Below are 16427 nucleotides of genomic sequence, written 5' to 3'. Positions count from 1 at the left end.
CACATTTGCACTCTAAGTGATCTCAGACAAATCTGCCAGCTTCTCTAAGTCTCCTGCTTCAGCTGTCAAATGTAATTTGGTAGTAGGGCTAACATTATACACAGAGTCATTCTTTTTGGTTTTGGGAATCAAACTCAAGATCCCATGCTTGCCAGGCAGGCACTGTGCCACCAAGCTAAATCCACAGCCAATACACATAGTCTAGAATAAAGTAATTTAAGAACAGTTCCAAGGGGCTGGCCATATGGTGCAGTGACAGAGTACTTGCCTAGAATGATATAACCTTAGATTCATCCCCAGCATCACAAAATAAAGGGAAAACAGTTCTTACAAGGAAACGGAAAAAAACAGATAAATACTAACTACAGAAAGTTAAACTGATGTAACCATTGAAATCAAAGGAGAATGTTTTAAAATATTTTGCTCAAGAGTTCCTTTTTCCCCACAGCCTCTCCAGCATGTTACTGGTTGATTTCTTAATGATAGCTATTCTTTTCAGGGTGAGATGGAGTCTCAGTGTTGTTTTAATTTGCATTTCTTGTATGACCAATGATATTGAACATTTTCCCATATATTAATTCACCATTAGTATTTCTTCATCTGAGAAGTGTGTATTCATCTCACATGCCCATTTTTGGATTGGATCTTTGAATTTTGGGGGTCTGATTCCTTTTAATTCTTTATATGTTCTTGATAGGAGTCCTTTGTCTGAGGCACAGTTGGCTAAAATTTTTTCCCAACTTGTGGGTTTTCTTTTTACTCTGTTGGTGATTTCTTTTGGTGTGCAAAACTTGCCAATAAAATGAAATCCCAGTTGTTGATTCTCTGAAGTATTTCCCATGCAGTTTGGTTTTTGTTCATGAAGACTCTGCCTACCCCTATGACTTCAAGATTTTTACCTACTTTCTCTTCTAGTAGATTTAGTGTTTCTGTTTTAATATTTAGATCTTTGATCCATTTTGACTTTAGTTTAGTGCACAGTGATAGGCATTGGTCTAGTTTTAGTCTTCAGCACGTGGGAAGCCAGTTTTCCCAGCACCCATTATTAAAGAGGCTATCTTCCCTCCACTGAGCATGCTTGGCCCCTTTATTGAAGATATGGTGGCTGATTGTGTTTGTAGTTGTGTCTGCATCCTCTAATCTGTTCCATTGGTCTTCAGGTCTGGTTTTTGGTTTTGTTTTTTTTTTCTTTTTTTTTTGCCAGTACCATGTTGATTTTATTATTCTCTTTAAAATAAAATATTTTGCTGAAAATTAAACTATTTAAAACATTTTGGTAACCGAATATAACAAAATAGTCAAAGAAATATAAACAAGAACATGAAAATGTGACAAATGACACTACAAAAACTTTACTATACCCCTTCCTAAAGAATGAATGCAAATATAAAATCAATATACCCAAGTGGCATTCAGTGAGACAAAAGGAGATTGCCAAATTATATATAAGAAAGTAATATACAGTCTCTAACTTACTATTATTTTTCTACTTGTTTTCCTGAGAAACTATTTTATAGATAATAATACGTAAAACGATAACCATTGATAATTTCCTACCATTTTGTCTGTAATTTGCTAAGTCCCCCCTATTACTATGTTATCCTTCTTTTATTCTTTAAAATAAAAAATTTAAAAAAAAAAAAAAAAAGAAACACATTTAATTCAAAAAGAAATTCATAGATTGAAAGTCAAAGGTTCATTCAATGTGAACCAAAAAAAAAGCAAGGTAGCTACTTTATTTGCAGAAAAAGTGGATTTCAAGCCAAGACAGATTAAGACAAAGAATGTCATGACATCATTGTAAAGGGAACAATCTGAGAAGAAGAGATAACACTCACAAATATGAATACAACAAATACAAGTGTACCCAACTATATAAAACAAATATTAACAGATATAAAAAATCAAAGAAGCACTAATATAATTGTATTGGAGGACCTCAATACCCCACTGTCACAAATCGATCAACTAGCAAAATATCAACAAGGAAATATTTGAACCAAACTTTTGGACAAATGGATCTAGTAGATATCTACAGAGTGTTCTACCCCACAACATCAGAATACACATTCTTCTCAGATGTACATGGAACATTCTCCAAAATAGAGCACATAGTAGCTCACAGAACATGCTTAAGTAAATGCGAAGCAACTGAAATTAACCCATGCATATTATTATATCATACTGCAATAAATTTAGAAATCAATGGCAAAAGAAACCACAAGAACTTCATAAACACATGGAAATTAAATAACACCCTACCGAACAACCAATGGGTCACAGATGAAATTAAAGAAGAAATTAAACAATTTCTACAATTAAGTGATACTGCAAATACAACATATCAAAATTTATGGGACACAATGAAAACAGTCCTACATGGAAAATTTACAGCTATGACTGCCCATATCAGGAAAACAGATCGAGTTCAAGAAAACAATTTAACGTTGAACTTCAGGTCCCTACAAGAAGAGGTGCAGGCCAAGCCCAAAGCACATATGAGGGAAAAAATTTAAAAGATCAGAGCAGAATTTAATGCAATGGAGACTGAGAAAATAATAAAAAGAATCAATGAATTGAAGAGTTTGTTCTTTGAAAGATTAAATAAAATTGACAAGCCCTTAGACAATCTTATCAAAAAAAGGGGAGGAAAAGACTCAACCCCATGTAATTGGGAATAAAAAGGTGAAATCACAATGGATCCTGCAGAAATACACAAGATCATCTACACCTACTTCAAAAAATTGTATTCTAATAAGATGTAAATGCAGAAGAAATGGAGCAAGTTCTACTTTAAAGAGAATAAAAAATAATTAAAAAATTAGAAACAACACAGAATTTCAAAAAACCAAAATGATAGAAATTCCACAATGTTGTTATATTGCATATTGTCTTCAAAGTAGTTGTTCAGATTACCGGATATAAGCATGTAAAATTGGTCAAAAAATTAAGCATTAACTGTTCCTTTCTATAAACCAATAGAAATTAGTGCACAATTATCTTAGCTATCCTTCTTTCCCCTCCTTCTTTTTTCCTTTCCCTCATCCCAGTTGTTCTTTGCTTTTGAGCAGTTTCTTTCCCTTTCACAATATCTATTGTACCTTTGAGATTTTATTTACTCTTTTGAGTTCTTACATTAGGGAAACAAGATGATGTTTACACATGTGGATCTAATTTATTTCACTTATGAGTATGGTCTCTAGTTACACCCATTTACCTACAAATGCCTCGAGTTTATCTTTCTTTATAGCTGAGTAGTACCCCATTGTATTAAAAAAAAAAAAAACACATCTTTTTTATCCATTCCTTCATTAATGGGCATTTGGGTTGTTTCCATGATTCAGCTATTACAAATTGTGCTACAACAAACATGGGTGCACACATATCATTGGGGTATGTTTTCAGTTCTTCTGGAAAAATACCCAGAAGGGGAATAGCTGGGTTGAATGGGACCTCTAATCCTAGTTTTTTGAGGAGTCTTCACACTGATTTCCACAGTGGTTGTACCAGTCTCCACTCTCACCAACAGTGGAGAAGGGTTCCTTTTTCCACACAGCCCTTCCAACACTTGATATTGGTTCGTTCCTTCATGATAGCTATTCTTTCTGGGGTGAGATGGAATCTCAGTGCTGTTTTAATTTGCATTTCTTAAATGACTAATGATGTCGAACATTTATTCATATATTCATTTGTCATTTGTATTTCTTCATCTGAGAAGTGTGTATTCATCTCAGTTGGATTGGATCTCTGAATTTGGGGGGGGCAGATTTTTTTAAATTCTTTATATGTTCTACATAGAAGTCCTTTGTCATAGGGACAGTGGGCTAAAATGTTTTCTCAGCTCATGGGTTTTTTTTTTACACTGTTAGTGATTTCTTCAATGTGCAAAAACCTTTCAGTAAGATGAGATCCCAGTTGTTAATTCTTTGAAGTACTTCCCGTGCAGTTAGGTTTTTGTTCATGAACTCTCTACCCCTATGTCTTCAGAATTTCTACCTACTTTCTCTTCCAGTAGATTCAGTGTTTCTGTTTTAATATTTATATCTTTGATCCATTTTTACTTTAGTTTAGTGCATGGTGATAGACATGGATCTAGTTTTAGTCTTCAACACTTGGGGAGCCGGTTTTTCCAGTACAGTATCTTAAAGAGGCTATCTTTCTTCCAGTGAACATGTTTAGTGCCTTTGTCAAAGATAAGGTGGCTGAATGTGTTTATAGTTGTGGTGCATCTTCTATTCTGTTCCACTGATCCTCAGGTATGTTTTTTTGCCAATAACTTGCTGATTTTATCACAGTAGCTTTGTAGTATAATTTCAAGTCAGGGATTGTGATGCCTCCTGCCTTGCATTTGTTGCCCAAGACTGCTTTTGCTATTCTGAGTCTCTTCTGGTTCCAGGTGAATTTCACAACTGTTTTCTCTAGATCTATGAGGTATACTAATGGTGTTTTGATCAGGATTGCATTGAAGCTGTATAAAACAATTTTGGGAGTATGGTTATTTTCACAGTGTTGGTTCTTCCTATCCATGAGCTACAAATATCTTTCCATTTTTGGAAATCCTCTTTGATTGCTTTTTCAGAGTAGTATAATTTTCACTATGTAGATCTTTCACTTCTTTTGTTACAGTGATTGCTAAGTATTTCAGTTTTTTGGATGCTGTTGTGAAAGGTGTGATTTCCCTAATTTCTCAGTGTGTTTGTTGTTTGTGTATAGGAATGCTATTGATTTTTGAGTGTTGATCTTGTATCCAGCTATGATACTGAATTTGTTTATTAATTTTAGGAGTCTTTTGGTAGAGTTTTTGGGGCAGAGCTTTTTCCATGTAGAGAATCATGTTATCTGTGAATAATGATAATTTCACTTTCTTCTTTCCTATTCTTATCCCTTTTATTTCTCTCCCTTGTCTAATTGCTCTGGCTAATGTTTCCAGCACTATATTGGAGTGGTGACAGTGGACATCCTTGTCTTGTTCCTGATTTTAAAGTGAAAGCTTTCAGGTTTTGTCCATTTAGTATGATGTTGGCTGTTGGTTTGACATAGATGGCCTTTATCAGATTGAGGTGAAGTCCATCTTTTCTGATTTTCTGTAAGGTTTTTATCATGCATGAGTGTCAACTTCTCACTTCAGTTCTGTCAGCTTTTGTTGCATATATCTTGGGGCTCTATTATTAAATATACAGATGCTTATAACTCATGTCTTTCTGATAGTCAATTTTTTATAATTATAAAATGTTTTTTGTCTATGATGACAATTTTTTAAAATTCCTCAATTTAAAAAAAAACCATTAGTGCCACTAGTTCAAGGCCAGCCTGGGCTACATAGCGAATTCCAGGACAGCCTAAACTGCCAAATGAGGTCCTGTCTCATAAAACATAAAAAAGCAAAGAAAGAAAGAAATCTACCAGAAACACTAAATGAGGTCAACATGGCCACAAGATATATGACCAATATCCAAGAATTTTTTCCTTCTGTACCCTAACAATGGACAAATCAGAAACCAAGAAAACAGTTCTACTTCCAAAAGCAACCACCACAACAACAAAAATATATAGGAATATTCTAACAAAAAATTATAAGATTTATATATTAAAAACTACCAAAAAAACTTAAAGAAAGGAAAAGGACCTGCATAAATGAAAACACAGTTCATGTTTGTGGACAGGGACCACACTGTCAGGATGGCAATATTCTCCATATTGACCCACGGACACAACACACACTCTCATCAAAACCCCAGTTCACTTCCTGCCAAAAATGACAAACTGACTCTAAAATTCATACAGAAATTTGAAGGATCCAAAAGAGCCAAAACATCCCTGAAAAAGAAAAACAGAGTTGGAAAATTTACACCCCCTTTTCATACCATACACAAAAATTAACTCAAAATGGATCAGAGACGTAAATGTAAGAGCTAAAACTGTAAAACTTTCAGGAAAAAAAAAAAGAAAAAAACAGGAAAAATCTTTGTAAGCTTGGATTAAGCAATGATTTCTTAGGTATGACATCAAAAAACATAAGCAATGAACAAAAACAGATTAATTGCACTAATTAAAAAGTTTTGCACTTCAGAGTATACCATCAAGGAAGTGAAAAGCCAATCCTCGGAATAAGTGAAAATATTTGAAAAGCATGTATCTAGTAAGAAACCTGCATCTAAAATATATTTTTTCAATGCTTGCAACTCAATAATATAAAAAGACAATTCTACTTCTAAGACTAGGCAAAGCATCTCAATTAGTATTTCTCCAAGGAGAATTTACAAGTGACCAATAAATGCATGCAAAGATACTCAACATCATTTTCCACAAGGAAAATGCAAAGCAAATTCTCAGTGAAATGCTGCTTCATATTTCTAATGAGTGCCACCAAAAAGAGAGGGAATCACAGGAATCACTGAGGATGTGGCCCAGAAAGAAAGAAAGAAAGAAAGAAAGAAAGAAAGAAAGAAAGAAAGAAAGAAAGAAAGAAAGAAAGAAAGAAAAGAATGGAGCACAGCCAGAACTGGCAACTGTCAAACCCAGCATACATACTATGTGTGAAACTTTTAAAATAAGGGATTAAAAGTCTGGGGGTATAGCTCAGTAGAAGAACACATTCTTACCATGTGTGAAACCTTGGGTTCCATTCCCAGCAAGAGACAGCAAGACGAGGAGGGATGGAAGGAAAATGTAGCATTAATTCAACATGAGGCGGGTGAGATCAGATTAACTGACACAACAGAGAACAACAAAACTGCTGCTTAAAACCCCTGGAGCAAAAGGCCCTGCACAGGTTAACTGACATGCTAACAGTGGAATGAAAAGTATCAGTGGACAGAAGTAGGCTGAATGGAAACAGCTGGAAAACACTGAAGGATCGCCGGGAGCTTGAACACTTGGGCCATTCAGAGCCCAGCTTCTGTGGTCAGTGCAACACACGAAGACTGGGCTGCAGCAGTATGTGCCCTACTACAGAGCATGGATGTAGCGCTGGAGAGAGCTCAAGGTGAAGTCTGCAGTAACCCTGTTCCTCTCGACTGTCACAGGGAAAAACAACCAAACTGATCCTACTCCTTTGTTCCTATTTCTTTTCTTTTTTTTTTTTTTTTTTTTTAGAATGGATTGATTTGTGTAGCTGGCCAATTTGGGCTTCCTCTGCTGTTTGACTTTACTATTTTTCACAAAGACCCCTTCTTCTTATAGGACTGGGGCTAGCATTTGTGCTCTGAGGGCGACACACTCTCCTACACATCATTCCACATAAGAGAAGTGCTCATCAGACCTCCATCATCATCTTACTCAGAGAAAACAGACACCACTGGCTCCTTACACAAATCAACTAGATCTCCCTCTCAAACCCTGCTAGATGTAGAAGAAAACCAGCAAGTAAAGGAGAAGGACTCCAGACCAAAACCTGAGAAAACAGAATTTAGTTTCCTCGGGGAGAATGTGAGAGGCTATTACATCCATAAGACAGTAACAGATTACAGTCCTATTAAAAAGGAACAAGCCAAGAACAAAATGCTGAAATTTAAATATTCCACTGCCAAAAGGCTATATCACCAAAGAGAGAATGAGTGAGCCTCACGGCCAAGGACCTGTTCCCTGAATGAGCAAAACCACTTTAAGAAATGGGAACTATGAGACGCACAGTTAAATTCATGCAGTCCTACCTAGGTCCAGCAGCCATTGTTTGTATTGTCTAGGAAGCTCACCCACTTGCTTCCTCTGAGACAGCTCCCCATCACCACCCTGCCCCCTAATGCCTCACCAAGGGGAAAGGGTGGACCAGTGACCCAAAGAGGAGCAACCACAGCCCATCTCTGGAGAAAAGTGGTTCACATTTCATCAAGGTTGTAAAGGTGGGTGCGTAAGAGCCTAGCTCTCTCAGGGGCCTCTCTCCAAGCAGAGCAACCAAAGGTCCTCACCAACATGGGAAGGCAAGCCAACAAAGAGGAGCAGAGATGAGGACTGAGGCTGGAATGAGGGTCACGAAGAGGGAAGAAGGGTAGAGAAGGAGAGAAAGCAGAAGACTGGACAAATAAAGCTGCTGGGTTTGACAAGGAAGGAGCACCTGGTTACATGACCCAATGCTTTTTCCTTTTTTCTCCAAATTAGTTAGTGAGTATAAGTGTACACATTTACACATGTACACCTGTAAATGTACACATTTGGATTAATATGAGATCCTTTCAGAAGAAAGAACAGAATCAGGAAAGAAAGGAAATAAGAATTCATAGAAAAAGTGAACGTTAATCCTGATATATCATCTTCAGTGAATTGAGAAGTGCCTAGTACATTAGTAAAGCATGCTTGGGTGTCTGGGCAGGTCACGGAGCCACGGCTGTGGGAACTGTACATTGTTCCCTGTCCACTCCTCTCTGGTGCTGCTCTGCTGTGCTTCCTCACCACCATGAACTAAGTAGCTTTGCTCCACCACGCCCTTTGGCCATGAGGTTTCTGCCTTGAAGCCTGATGACCTGGTACTGAATCCCCTGAAACCCTGAGCTAAATTAAACCTTTTCTACTGTAAGCAGTGGGTATTGTGTCTCAGTGGCAGGAAGCTAACTAATAACTAATAAAAAGGAAAAACTGAGCCTCGTGTCAAAAAGTGCTCTGCAGGATCAGTAAAGAAATGATTGGCACAGAAAACAAGAGTTGGTGCTCTTCTCTGCTCCCCATCAGATGACCAAAGTGTAAGAAGTCAGTTAATATCTGTCACTGTGAGAATGTAGGGTAATTTGCAGTCTCACACAATGCAGGTGGAAGTGTAAAATGTCAGTCTCTTGGGAGAACATTCCACCGTATCCATAAAGATTTTAAGCGAGCATCTGAATGTTTGTATAATAAATTCAAAATATAAAAATACCTGCACAAGTGAGTATAAACATACATACCCCTTACATATGTGATATACTTCCCATGAGAAAGAAAAAAAGAGGGAGAGCAGAGGAGGGAGAACAGGAAGAAGGAAAAGAAATATTGGTACATTCAAAACTTCCAAGGTACTCCTCCCAAGGTATAATAGTATGTATACATTTACGTATGTCACAATTTTGTGAGTCCATCCTCCTGCTGCTGAACATTGGTGTTTCTAGTTTCCCACTATTATGTTGCACTTTAGTAGGTAATAGTAAAGTGTTTTTAAGGTGATTGTGCTAATTTACATTATTTTGGCACATACACTAGGAAAATAAACCCACTAACATTACTGGCAAATGATTTATAGATATTAGATCATGGGTCATCGCAAATTTCTTTACTGTAGCCTCCAAATTTTATAGAATAGCCATATATCAACAGTTTTAAATTCAGAAATGTCTCTATATACAAGCATAATTGCACATGCCACGAACAAACTATGAATATACATGGTCTGCTGTAATCTTCCCACCCCAACCCTCCATACCTCCAGTCCCCATTTTCCACCTCCAGCTCCAGTACAGTCTGCAGACTCTGGCAGCGCAACGCCTCCAAGGTGACGGTCACACTGCACTCCCCCAGAGGGTGAAGCTGGCCACTCGAAGGCTCAATGTCAAAGGGTGATACCTAGTGGATGAGGAAGATGAGGAATAACAACACGTGGGACTGCCCGGGCACCGAGGGCTGGCCATGCCCCCCAAGGCTCTCACCAAGCTGCTCCCAGCTCTCACGGAGCCACGTGGGGCCCCCAAGGAGGTAAGCAGGTGGGGGACCACAGCTGGGCCAGGTCAAGGGGACAAACACTGAGCCTCCAAAGTAAAGGGATAAGTAAAAGAGAGGTCTCCATGCCTCGGCCCACATCTAAGAGGCAGGAAGCAGAGGGAGGTACCCCGGGGGAGCAGGGAGAGCTGGGCTGGCAGTGGAGCCTCCAGCTCCGGGATGAGAGCCTATGAGCCAGGGCAGGGAGGTGCAGCGGCCCTCTGGGCAAGCCTGGGTCAGGACCTGGACAGCTTCAACCAAGGAGAGCCCTCAGGTCACCAGCCTAGGGGATGGGGGAACCTGCCACATAGCCACAGTTTTTTCCTTCGCTCCCACGTAGCCCTGTGCACTTCCCCTCATCCTTGCAGGATGGACTCATTCAGCCTGTAAGTCTGGCCTTCCCCCTACCAGACACCTAGACAGAGAGATACTGGAAGCGGAAAAAAAACCTCAGGTAGAAAAGTGTCTACAGCTGGGGAGGGCTCGCCACATTCCATCCTTCCTGTCCCTGGTGAGAGGAGGGGCACTCCTCCAAGTGAAAAGCCCTAGGGCCCCAGAGGGGCCACACTGGCTAGTGAGGGTGCCACGGGACATTAAAAGGTCACACTGGACAAGATGTAATCCCTCTCTGGTTCCTTCCTTCCGTGACAATGAGCTCTCTCAGGGAGAGATCTGGTCTCTCCTTTCCATGCGATTAGGCTCCTGGAGGTGCCACGTGGCCGGGCTTGCCCTCTCCCTCCCTTACCCCTACCCAGGCCCCGTGGTACAGACGTAGGAGGCTGTGATTGCTGGCTTCTGAGCTTCAGCCTCCCTGGCACTGCCATAAAAAAAGAAGGCTCTGTGTGCTTGCCAGAGCTCGGGCATTGGAATTTGGGTCAAAGCTCAGCCAAGGAAACAGCTAAGAAATGCAAACAAATCTTGAATTATCTTTTTGGAGTTTTCAAGGTTTGGGCCACCTGCCTGTGCCCAGATGCCACCTGCTGGCAGGTACTCAAATGGCAGGTACCACCCTAGGGAGCAGCAGAATCCTGGGTCAGTCCTCAGGGCAGGAACATGGCCCTAGCAACAGCAACCCTGGAGGCGTCATGACCAACGCAGCTGCCCATCCCCCCACCCCAATAAGGCTGTTCTTATGAGAGAGAAAGCTGGTCCTATATCCAACAGCAGAAAGGGGAACAGGAAGCGCTGCTAATTTGGGATTGGGGGATGAACTCAGCTGTGCAGGATGCCACCTCGGTGGTGGGGTGTGGTGGGCAACAGGGGGCAGCAGGCTTTTCACTCTGGCCTCAGAGCTCTGATCTGCACACACTGCACCAGGGCTGCAGTCCAGAGGCAACCCAAGGGTAAGCACTCGTGGGTGAGGCGGCACAGCGGGAGCCAGCAGTGCCCAACTTACACTCTCGCGTCTTTCTTCCAGGCAGGCTGGGCTCTCCCTCAGGTGCCACAAGGCGGGGAGCTGGCTGACATTTTGGATCTGAATAGAGTTCCTGGCTTTCTGTCCCAGGCGGAGCAGACCGAACTGAAGGGCTGAGACATTGATGACAACGGCAGGCCCCTGAGATACCCGGAAGAGCCTATCACTAGGCTGTCCGAGAGTGGGCTCTGTGTCCTACCCATGCCACCCCCCACCCCCCGCCGCTGCACAGCCCCCACCCGCAGACCTTAAAGGCTGCCTCAACGTGTAACACAACTGGCGAGGGGGAGTCTCTGATTTCACAGAGCAGGTCCTGGCTTGCTGGGCCAGGGACACCCCCGGTAAAGTTCAACTCAAAGTCCCCGACTTCATTGGGCTCTGAAAGAGAAAAACAGAAAGAACAGAAGTGAGGCGGTCTCCTTCTGTGGTTAGGACACGATGTCCAGACTTCATCCAGATGCTCACTTCATCTGCCACATGCCAAAGGCCTTGGCTGGAGCTGATGGCAAGACACCAAGAGCCTTCCAGCGGCCTCTCTAACTTTAATGAGTCCTCCGGAGCAGAGCACACCCTCCTGCAGCTCCCAGGTACCTATGACCCCTGCGCAGGGCTCCACTTCAATGATGTGACAGTCACTGATCTTCTCCCACATGTATCTGATGGGTGACTTGCTGTTGTTCCACATCTGAAAGACACCCCAATCCAGGCTGCCCTTTCACCTCAGATCTGTACCTGCTGAATGGAGTGGGATCCTGAGCTCACCCAAAGTCTGCTCGATACCCTCCCAGTTAATTCCTCACCACCCAAGGCTGCAGCCTTCCCTACATAACAGCATCCTTGCTGCTTACTGCGGGAATGTGGGTGCCATATCCTGCCAAGGACCTGTGAGTAGGGGTAGGTTCCACAGCCCTATTTCAGAGGATTCTGGAACACCGGTAAAATAAGATAAGGCATGCCTGGCCCAGGCATCTGTGCAAGCAACACTAGGTTTGAAGCCCTGGGCAGTCTCAGGCTCCATGCAGTGGCTCCTCCAGCTCTGTCTTCCCTACAGTTCATCATCTTCCCAGCCAGGCTGAGCAAGGAAGAGACTATGCCCTACCTTAAAATCTTTCTTCACATTGACGCCAATGTAGTTCTCCCCCGGAATGATGAGGGCATACGGTTCTAAAAGAACCTGGAAGGGCTCTGCTGAGCCTTTCACCTCGATTTCCAAGACAATCACGTTATCCACACAGTATGAGTAGTCCTCCGGGTTTTCTACCTCTGAGCTGAAGACAAACCCACCATGAGCTAGAAAACAACACAGCCTGGGAGCATACCCCTGCATGTCTGTCTCTGTCTCTGTCTTTCAAGATCTTTGATCTTGAAAAGACCTACAGTCCATGGTTCCTGAGCCCTGTACAATCAGAATCATCAGCCCATGCCACACCACAGCCCCCAGCCTGGGATCTGTGCACCAGGCCACCAGGAGACCCGCCCTGACCAGGAGCCAAAATTCTCCTAGCATTCAACATCACCCAAGCAGCATGAATTCAGTTATTCAAGGGAAGCAATAGGCCCAGGGTACAGCCCATGCTTCCTGGGGTGACCTACAGCTCTCCTAGCAAGTCAAGCCAACTCTGCACCCTATATGCTGAGCCCAACCTGGAGTAGGCTGTCAAGGCAAGTTTTAAAAATGCTTGAGGCCCCCAAAGCCTGCTGGGGCCAGGGTGATTATCCACCCCAGGTCTGGGGCCTGCCACAGAAGCACCCCCCCGTCCACCCAAATCCTGGTCCAGGCTCTACTCACCTTACAGGCTCAGGGACATCTTCCAGCACCATCTGCAGCACACTGTGGAAACGTCTCAGCTGCAAGACAAATACTGCACACTGAAAACAGGCATGCACTCCAGCCAGGCTGCCTGGAGAAAACTGGCACTGTCGCAGGAATCCCTCCTCCCCTTGGCCCTCCATGTAGCCCTGGGCTGCTTCTCTGCAATCTCATTCACACCCTTAGAAAGTAGGGACACTGCCAGCACAGGAGCCATGACTCGGGGGTCTACCTTGGCCCTGCCTTCTGGCAGGAAGAGAGACCCCTGAGGCTGACACTGGCCTTGGGGTGAGCCCTGAAGTGCACCCACGCCCATCTGGGTCCAAGTCTTGCTAACAGAAGCCCCAGACTGGCCCTGTGCTAACCGGGCCCTTGGCAGCCTGAACCTCATTCTGTCTAAAGGCTGCTGTGGGATGGGTGAGGTGGTGATGTTTCCTGACACAAGAGAACTGTGGAAGACACTAGGGTTAGGAGACAAGCCTGGGGTCCTGCTGCTGATGCATGCACATGGGATCAGGATGAGAAAAATGAGTTGCATCACCCTGCACACCAGGCACATGCTCGGGGGACATTCTTAGCTAAAGGCTGGACTTAAGAGTGCTCAGGTACCTTGTTAGGCCCAGCTGTGGCTTCAGTGTCACTAAAGAACATGGGCAGAGGGGCAAGATATCATGACCCAATCATGTGCAGCTGACAAGACACCCTTTTAACCTCATAAGGACAAAAGCTCAGGATGAACTCGTGGTCTGTGTGGGGGCTGAGAACCCCCTTTGCAGGCCTGATGGAGAAGGCAGTCTCCCTGTCAGGGTGGTACTTGATGTTGTCCAGGCTGTAGGTTTCTCCGGGCATGAGAGGCTGCAGGTTGGGCATCATGATCTGCCAATGGAAGGCCAACTCAACGTGCCTGTGGGGACAACCATGACAACAGACAGCAGATCTGAAGCTATGTCCCAATTGTATCAGGTCCTCCTACACATACCTGGCCTGCCCTGCTCCAGGAGTAAGCAGAAAAAAAGACAAAGGAATAGGAACTTACTACATCCAGCTGCAAGTCCTTCCCCTGGAGGAGCATAGAAGGGCCTGGGCCAGGGACTGCAGGTGGGTCAGGGAGTCCAAACTGGAAACCACGTAAAAGAGCTCCCTCCTTTCCATCCACCAGAGATGGAGGTAGGAGTTGTAGTGAATCAAGAGAAATGGTCAACTCCAGAAGTCATGCTCCAACCATTAACCTAAAGGGATCTAAGCATCCCTGGATATCAGGAAAACCTCCTGCAGTATCTCCTCCACATGTGTCTAGGGTTTGCCATATCTACCCCTCCCTGGACCTTGTCTCTAGCTATGCATTCCCAAGACAGTAAGATAAGTGCGCTTGGCTGCCCATAGGGACTGTGACAGTTCCATGGCAGTAGGAAGTACAGATTTCACACACGTTTCTGACAGGAAGCTGTCAATGGAGGAGGGACATCAGGCAAGTCCCACCTGCCACGCTGGGTCACAGAAGCCTGTGTAATGTCTGACAACAGGGAGAAGCCCTAGCTGGGAGTTCCCTGAGGTCAGTCCTGGTGGAATGGTGGTGCTTAAAGGGTGGTCAGGAAGCGAATGACAGTGAAGGCTGAACCCATAGACCTAATCTGTCTACCCCAGGCCTTGGATGCTTAGCCAGCATCAGGGCACTGGTGCAACTTGACCCTCTAGAAAACTGTTCCTGGCTCAGAATGGGTCAAAGTGATTTAGAGCAGTAATATGCCATCTCCAATATGGCAGCCACTAGCTACACATCGTGACTGAGCTCTTAAAATGTGGTTAGTGCCGCTGAGGAAGTGTCTATAAATTTATTTAATTTTAACTGATTCAAGTTTAAAGAGTAACATGTGGCTAGTGGCCATCAAGATGTAGAGTGTGAATCTAGATCCTTCCATCCAATCTGAATCTATCGTGGGCCTTGAATCCCCCTGGCCTTAGAAGGATGCTCCTGCCTCATCGGTAACTCAGGACCAGGTGAGGCAGGAGAAGGGATGCATGCTGCGGGGTGTGCACAGGGGCCACTCACGTTGCATTTCTGATAATCAATTGTTTCCTCGAAGTGGACTGAAGGTTTTCAGGCTCAAATCGAACGAAGTATTGAGCTGTTAAGTCTGTCAGCTCTCCTGGGTCTGGTTGACTTTTTTCACCAGAAATATAGATTAGATCCAAAGCAATGAGCTGCCCAGTTCCTGACGAAGTGGGGTAGTAAGGTTAGTGAAGTTTCCATCCTCCACATGCAACCTGCCTTGCCCATAGTCCCCAGACATGTAGAGGAAAGAGACGTGTAGAGGAAAGAGACGTGTAGAGGAAGAGGGCCATTAGCATGACATTCACATCCTCACTTCCTCACAGCCAGAAAGGAGGTGATTTTGGGAACCTCTCATATAGCAGGCATTCAGTTTAATGCCTGCCAAGTGTAACTGGATGGACAAAAGGAAGAAAAGAAAGAAAGAAAGAAAAGAAGGAGAGAGGATAACGGGAAGGGAAGACAGATGGGTGGGCATCTTTGGGCAATTCAGCAGGATGAGCCTTCCAACCTTATAGAAAGTTCGAGGTGCCTCTGGTGATTTATGTGAATCACTGGCAATTCCTCAAAGGCAAACAAAGTGACTTTAAAAGTGAAGCAATGAAAGATTTTGCCTCAGGTTTCCACTTGCCCTCACTGCAGGACTCCTCAGACTGACCTGGAGGCCACACTGGCTTGGATCTGACCAAAGCAAGGGGCTGAAAACTACAGCCTGGTGCCTGGAGGCTGCCACATCCCCAGGGTGCTTGCTCCCCGACACGTGGTGAGTACAGCCACCCTGCTGCCAGCCACCCCCACCCAGGAGCACATGCAAGCCCACCTGCGATCACCAGCTCCTTTATCTGGCAGTTGTCACACAGGATGATGAAGGTCTGCTCTGTCCTTCCCAGGCTCACTGGTAAGAACAAAACCTAAAGGAGAGAAAGGGTACCCTGGCAGCCTCACTCAGGGCCCCTCCCACCTCTTCTCCTCCTGTCAGACATGCACCCCTCTGCTCTCTACCTTTCCCTCCTCTCCTCTTCCTCCCCGCTAGCTTACCCCAAAGACCAGAGGTTTCAACCTAGCCTCCTTTTGCTTCCCACAGTAAGGCAGGGAGTATGTTGAAAGGATATGAATGGAAAGTTCAAGAAACAAATGACATGCAAGCTCATTCCTAATAAAAGAAATGTAAATGAAGACCACCAAGAACAGCTTTTCTCTCATCATACTGGCAAAGAGCACCAAGTTAACTGTCATAAATGCAGTGATGGTGTTTTCCCCGGTTTTTTTCCCAAAACTCTCCCTTACCTACAGTCTCTGGTAACCACTGTTCTACTCTTTGTTCTATGAGTTCTGCTTTTTAAGAAGAACAACAGGTAAGTGAGATAATATTTGACTTTCTGTGTCTGTCTCACTTCACTTAACATAACATCCTCCAGGTTCATCCATGTTACTGCAAATGACACAATTTGCTTCTTTTTAAAGGCTGAACAGTATCCTATTGCACATCTATA

General features: G+C 43.7%; 1 protein-coding gene across 1 annotated transcript in view; it reads right to left on the bottom strand.

Annotated features, from left to right (window-relative positions):
• Positions 1 to 16427, bottom strand: part of Dlec1 (deleted in lung and esophageal cancer 1) — a 67928-nt gene that overhangs the window by 24072 nt on the left and 27429 nt on the right. Inside the window, exons 11-19 of the mRNA XM_005383726.2 lie at positions 15755 to 15845; positions 14935 to 15097; positions 13596 to 13788; positions 12864 to 12922; positions 12174 to 12342; positions 11666 to 11759; positions 11322 to 11452; positions 11057 to 11215; positions 9389 to 9528 (exon numbers count right to left, since the gene is read on the bottom strand). Coding sequence (XP_005383783.1) covers positions 9389 to 9528; positions 11057 to 11215; positions 11322 to 11452; positions 11666 to 11759; positions 12174 to 12342; positions 12864 to 12922; positions 13596 to 13788; positions 14935 to 15097; positions 15755 to 15845 — 1199 coding nt within the window. The remainder of the gene's footprint in view (positions 1 to 9388; positions 9529 to 11056; positions 11216 to 11321; positions 11453 to 11665; positions 11760 to 12173; positions 12343 to 12863; positions 12923 to 13595; positions 13789 to 14934; positions 15098 to 15754; positions 15846 to 16427) is intronic.

This window comes from Chinchilla lanigera, unplaced genomic scaffold (genome assembly GCF_000276665.1).
Source record: "Chinchilla lanigera isolate Chin_1 unplaced genomic scaffold, ChiLan1.0 scaffold00020, whole genome shotgun sequence".
Taxonomy (NCBI): Eukaryota; Metazoa; Chordata; class Mammalia; order Rodentia; family Chinchillidae; genus Chinchilla; species Chinchilla lanigera.
The sequence above is the reverse complement of the archived record's forward strand: the minus strand, read 5'-3'. Positions and strand labels throughout refer to the sequence as shown.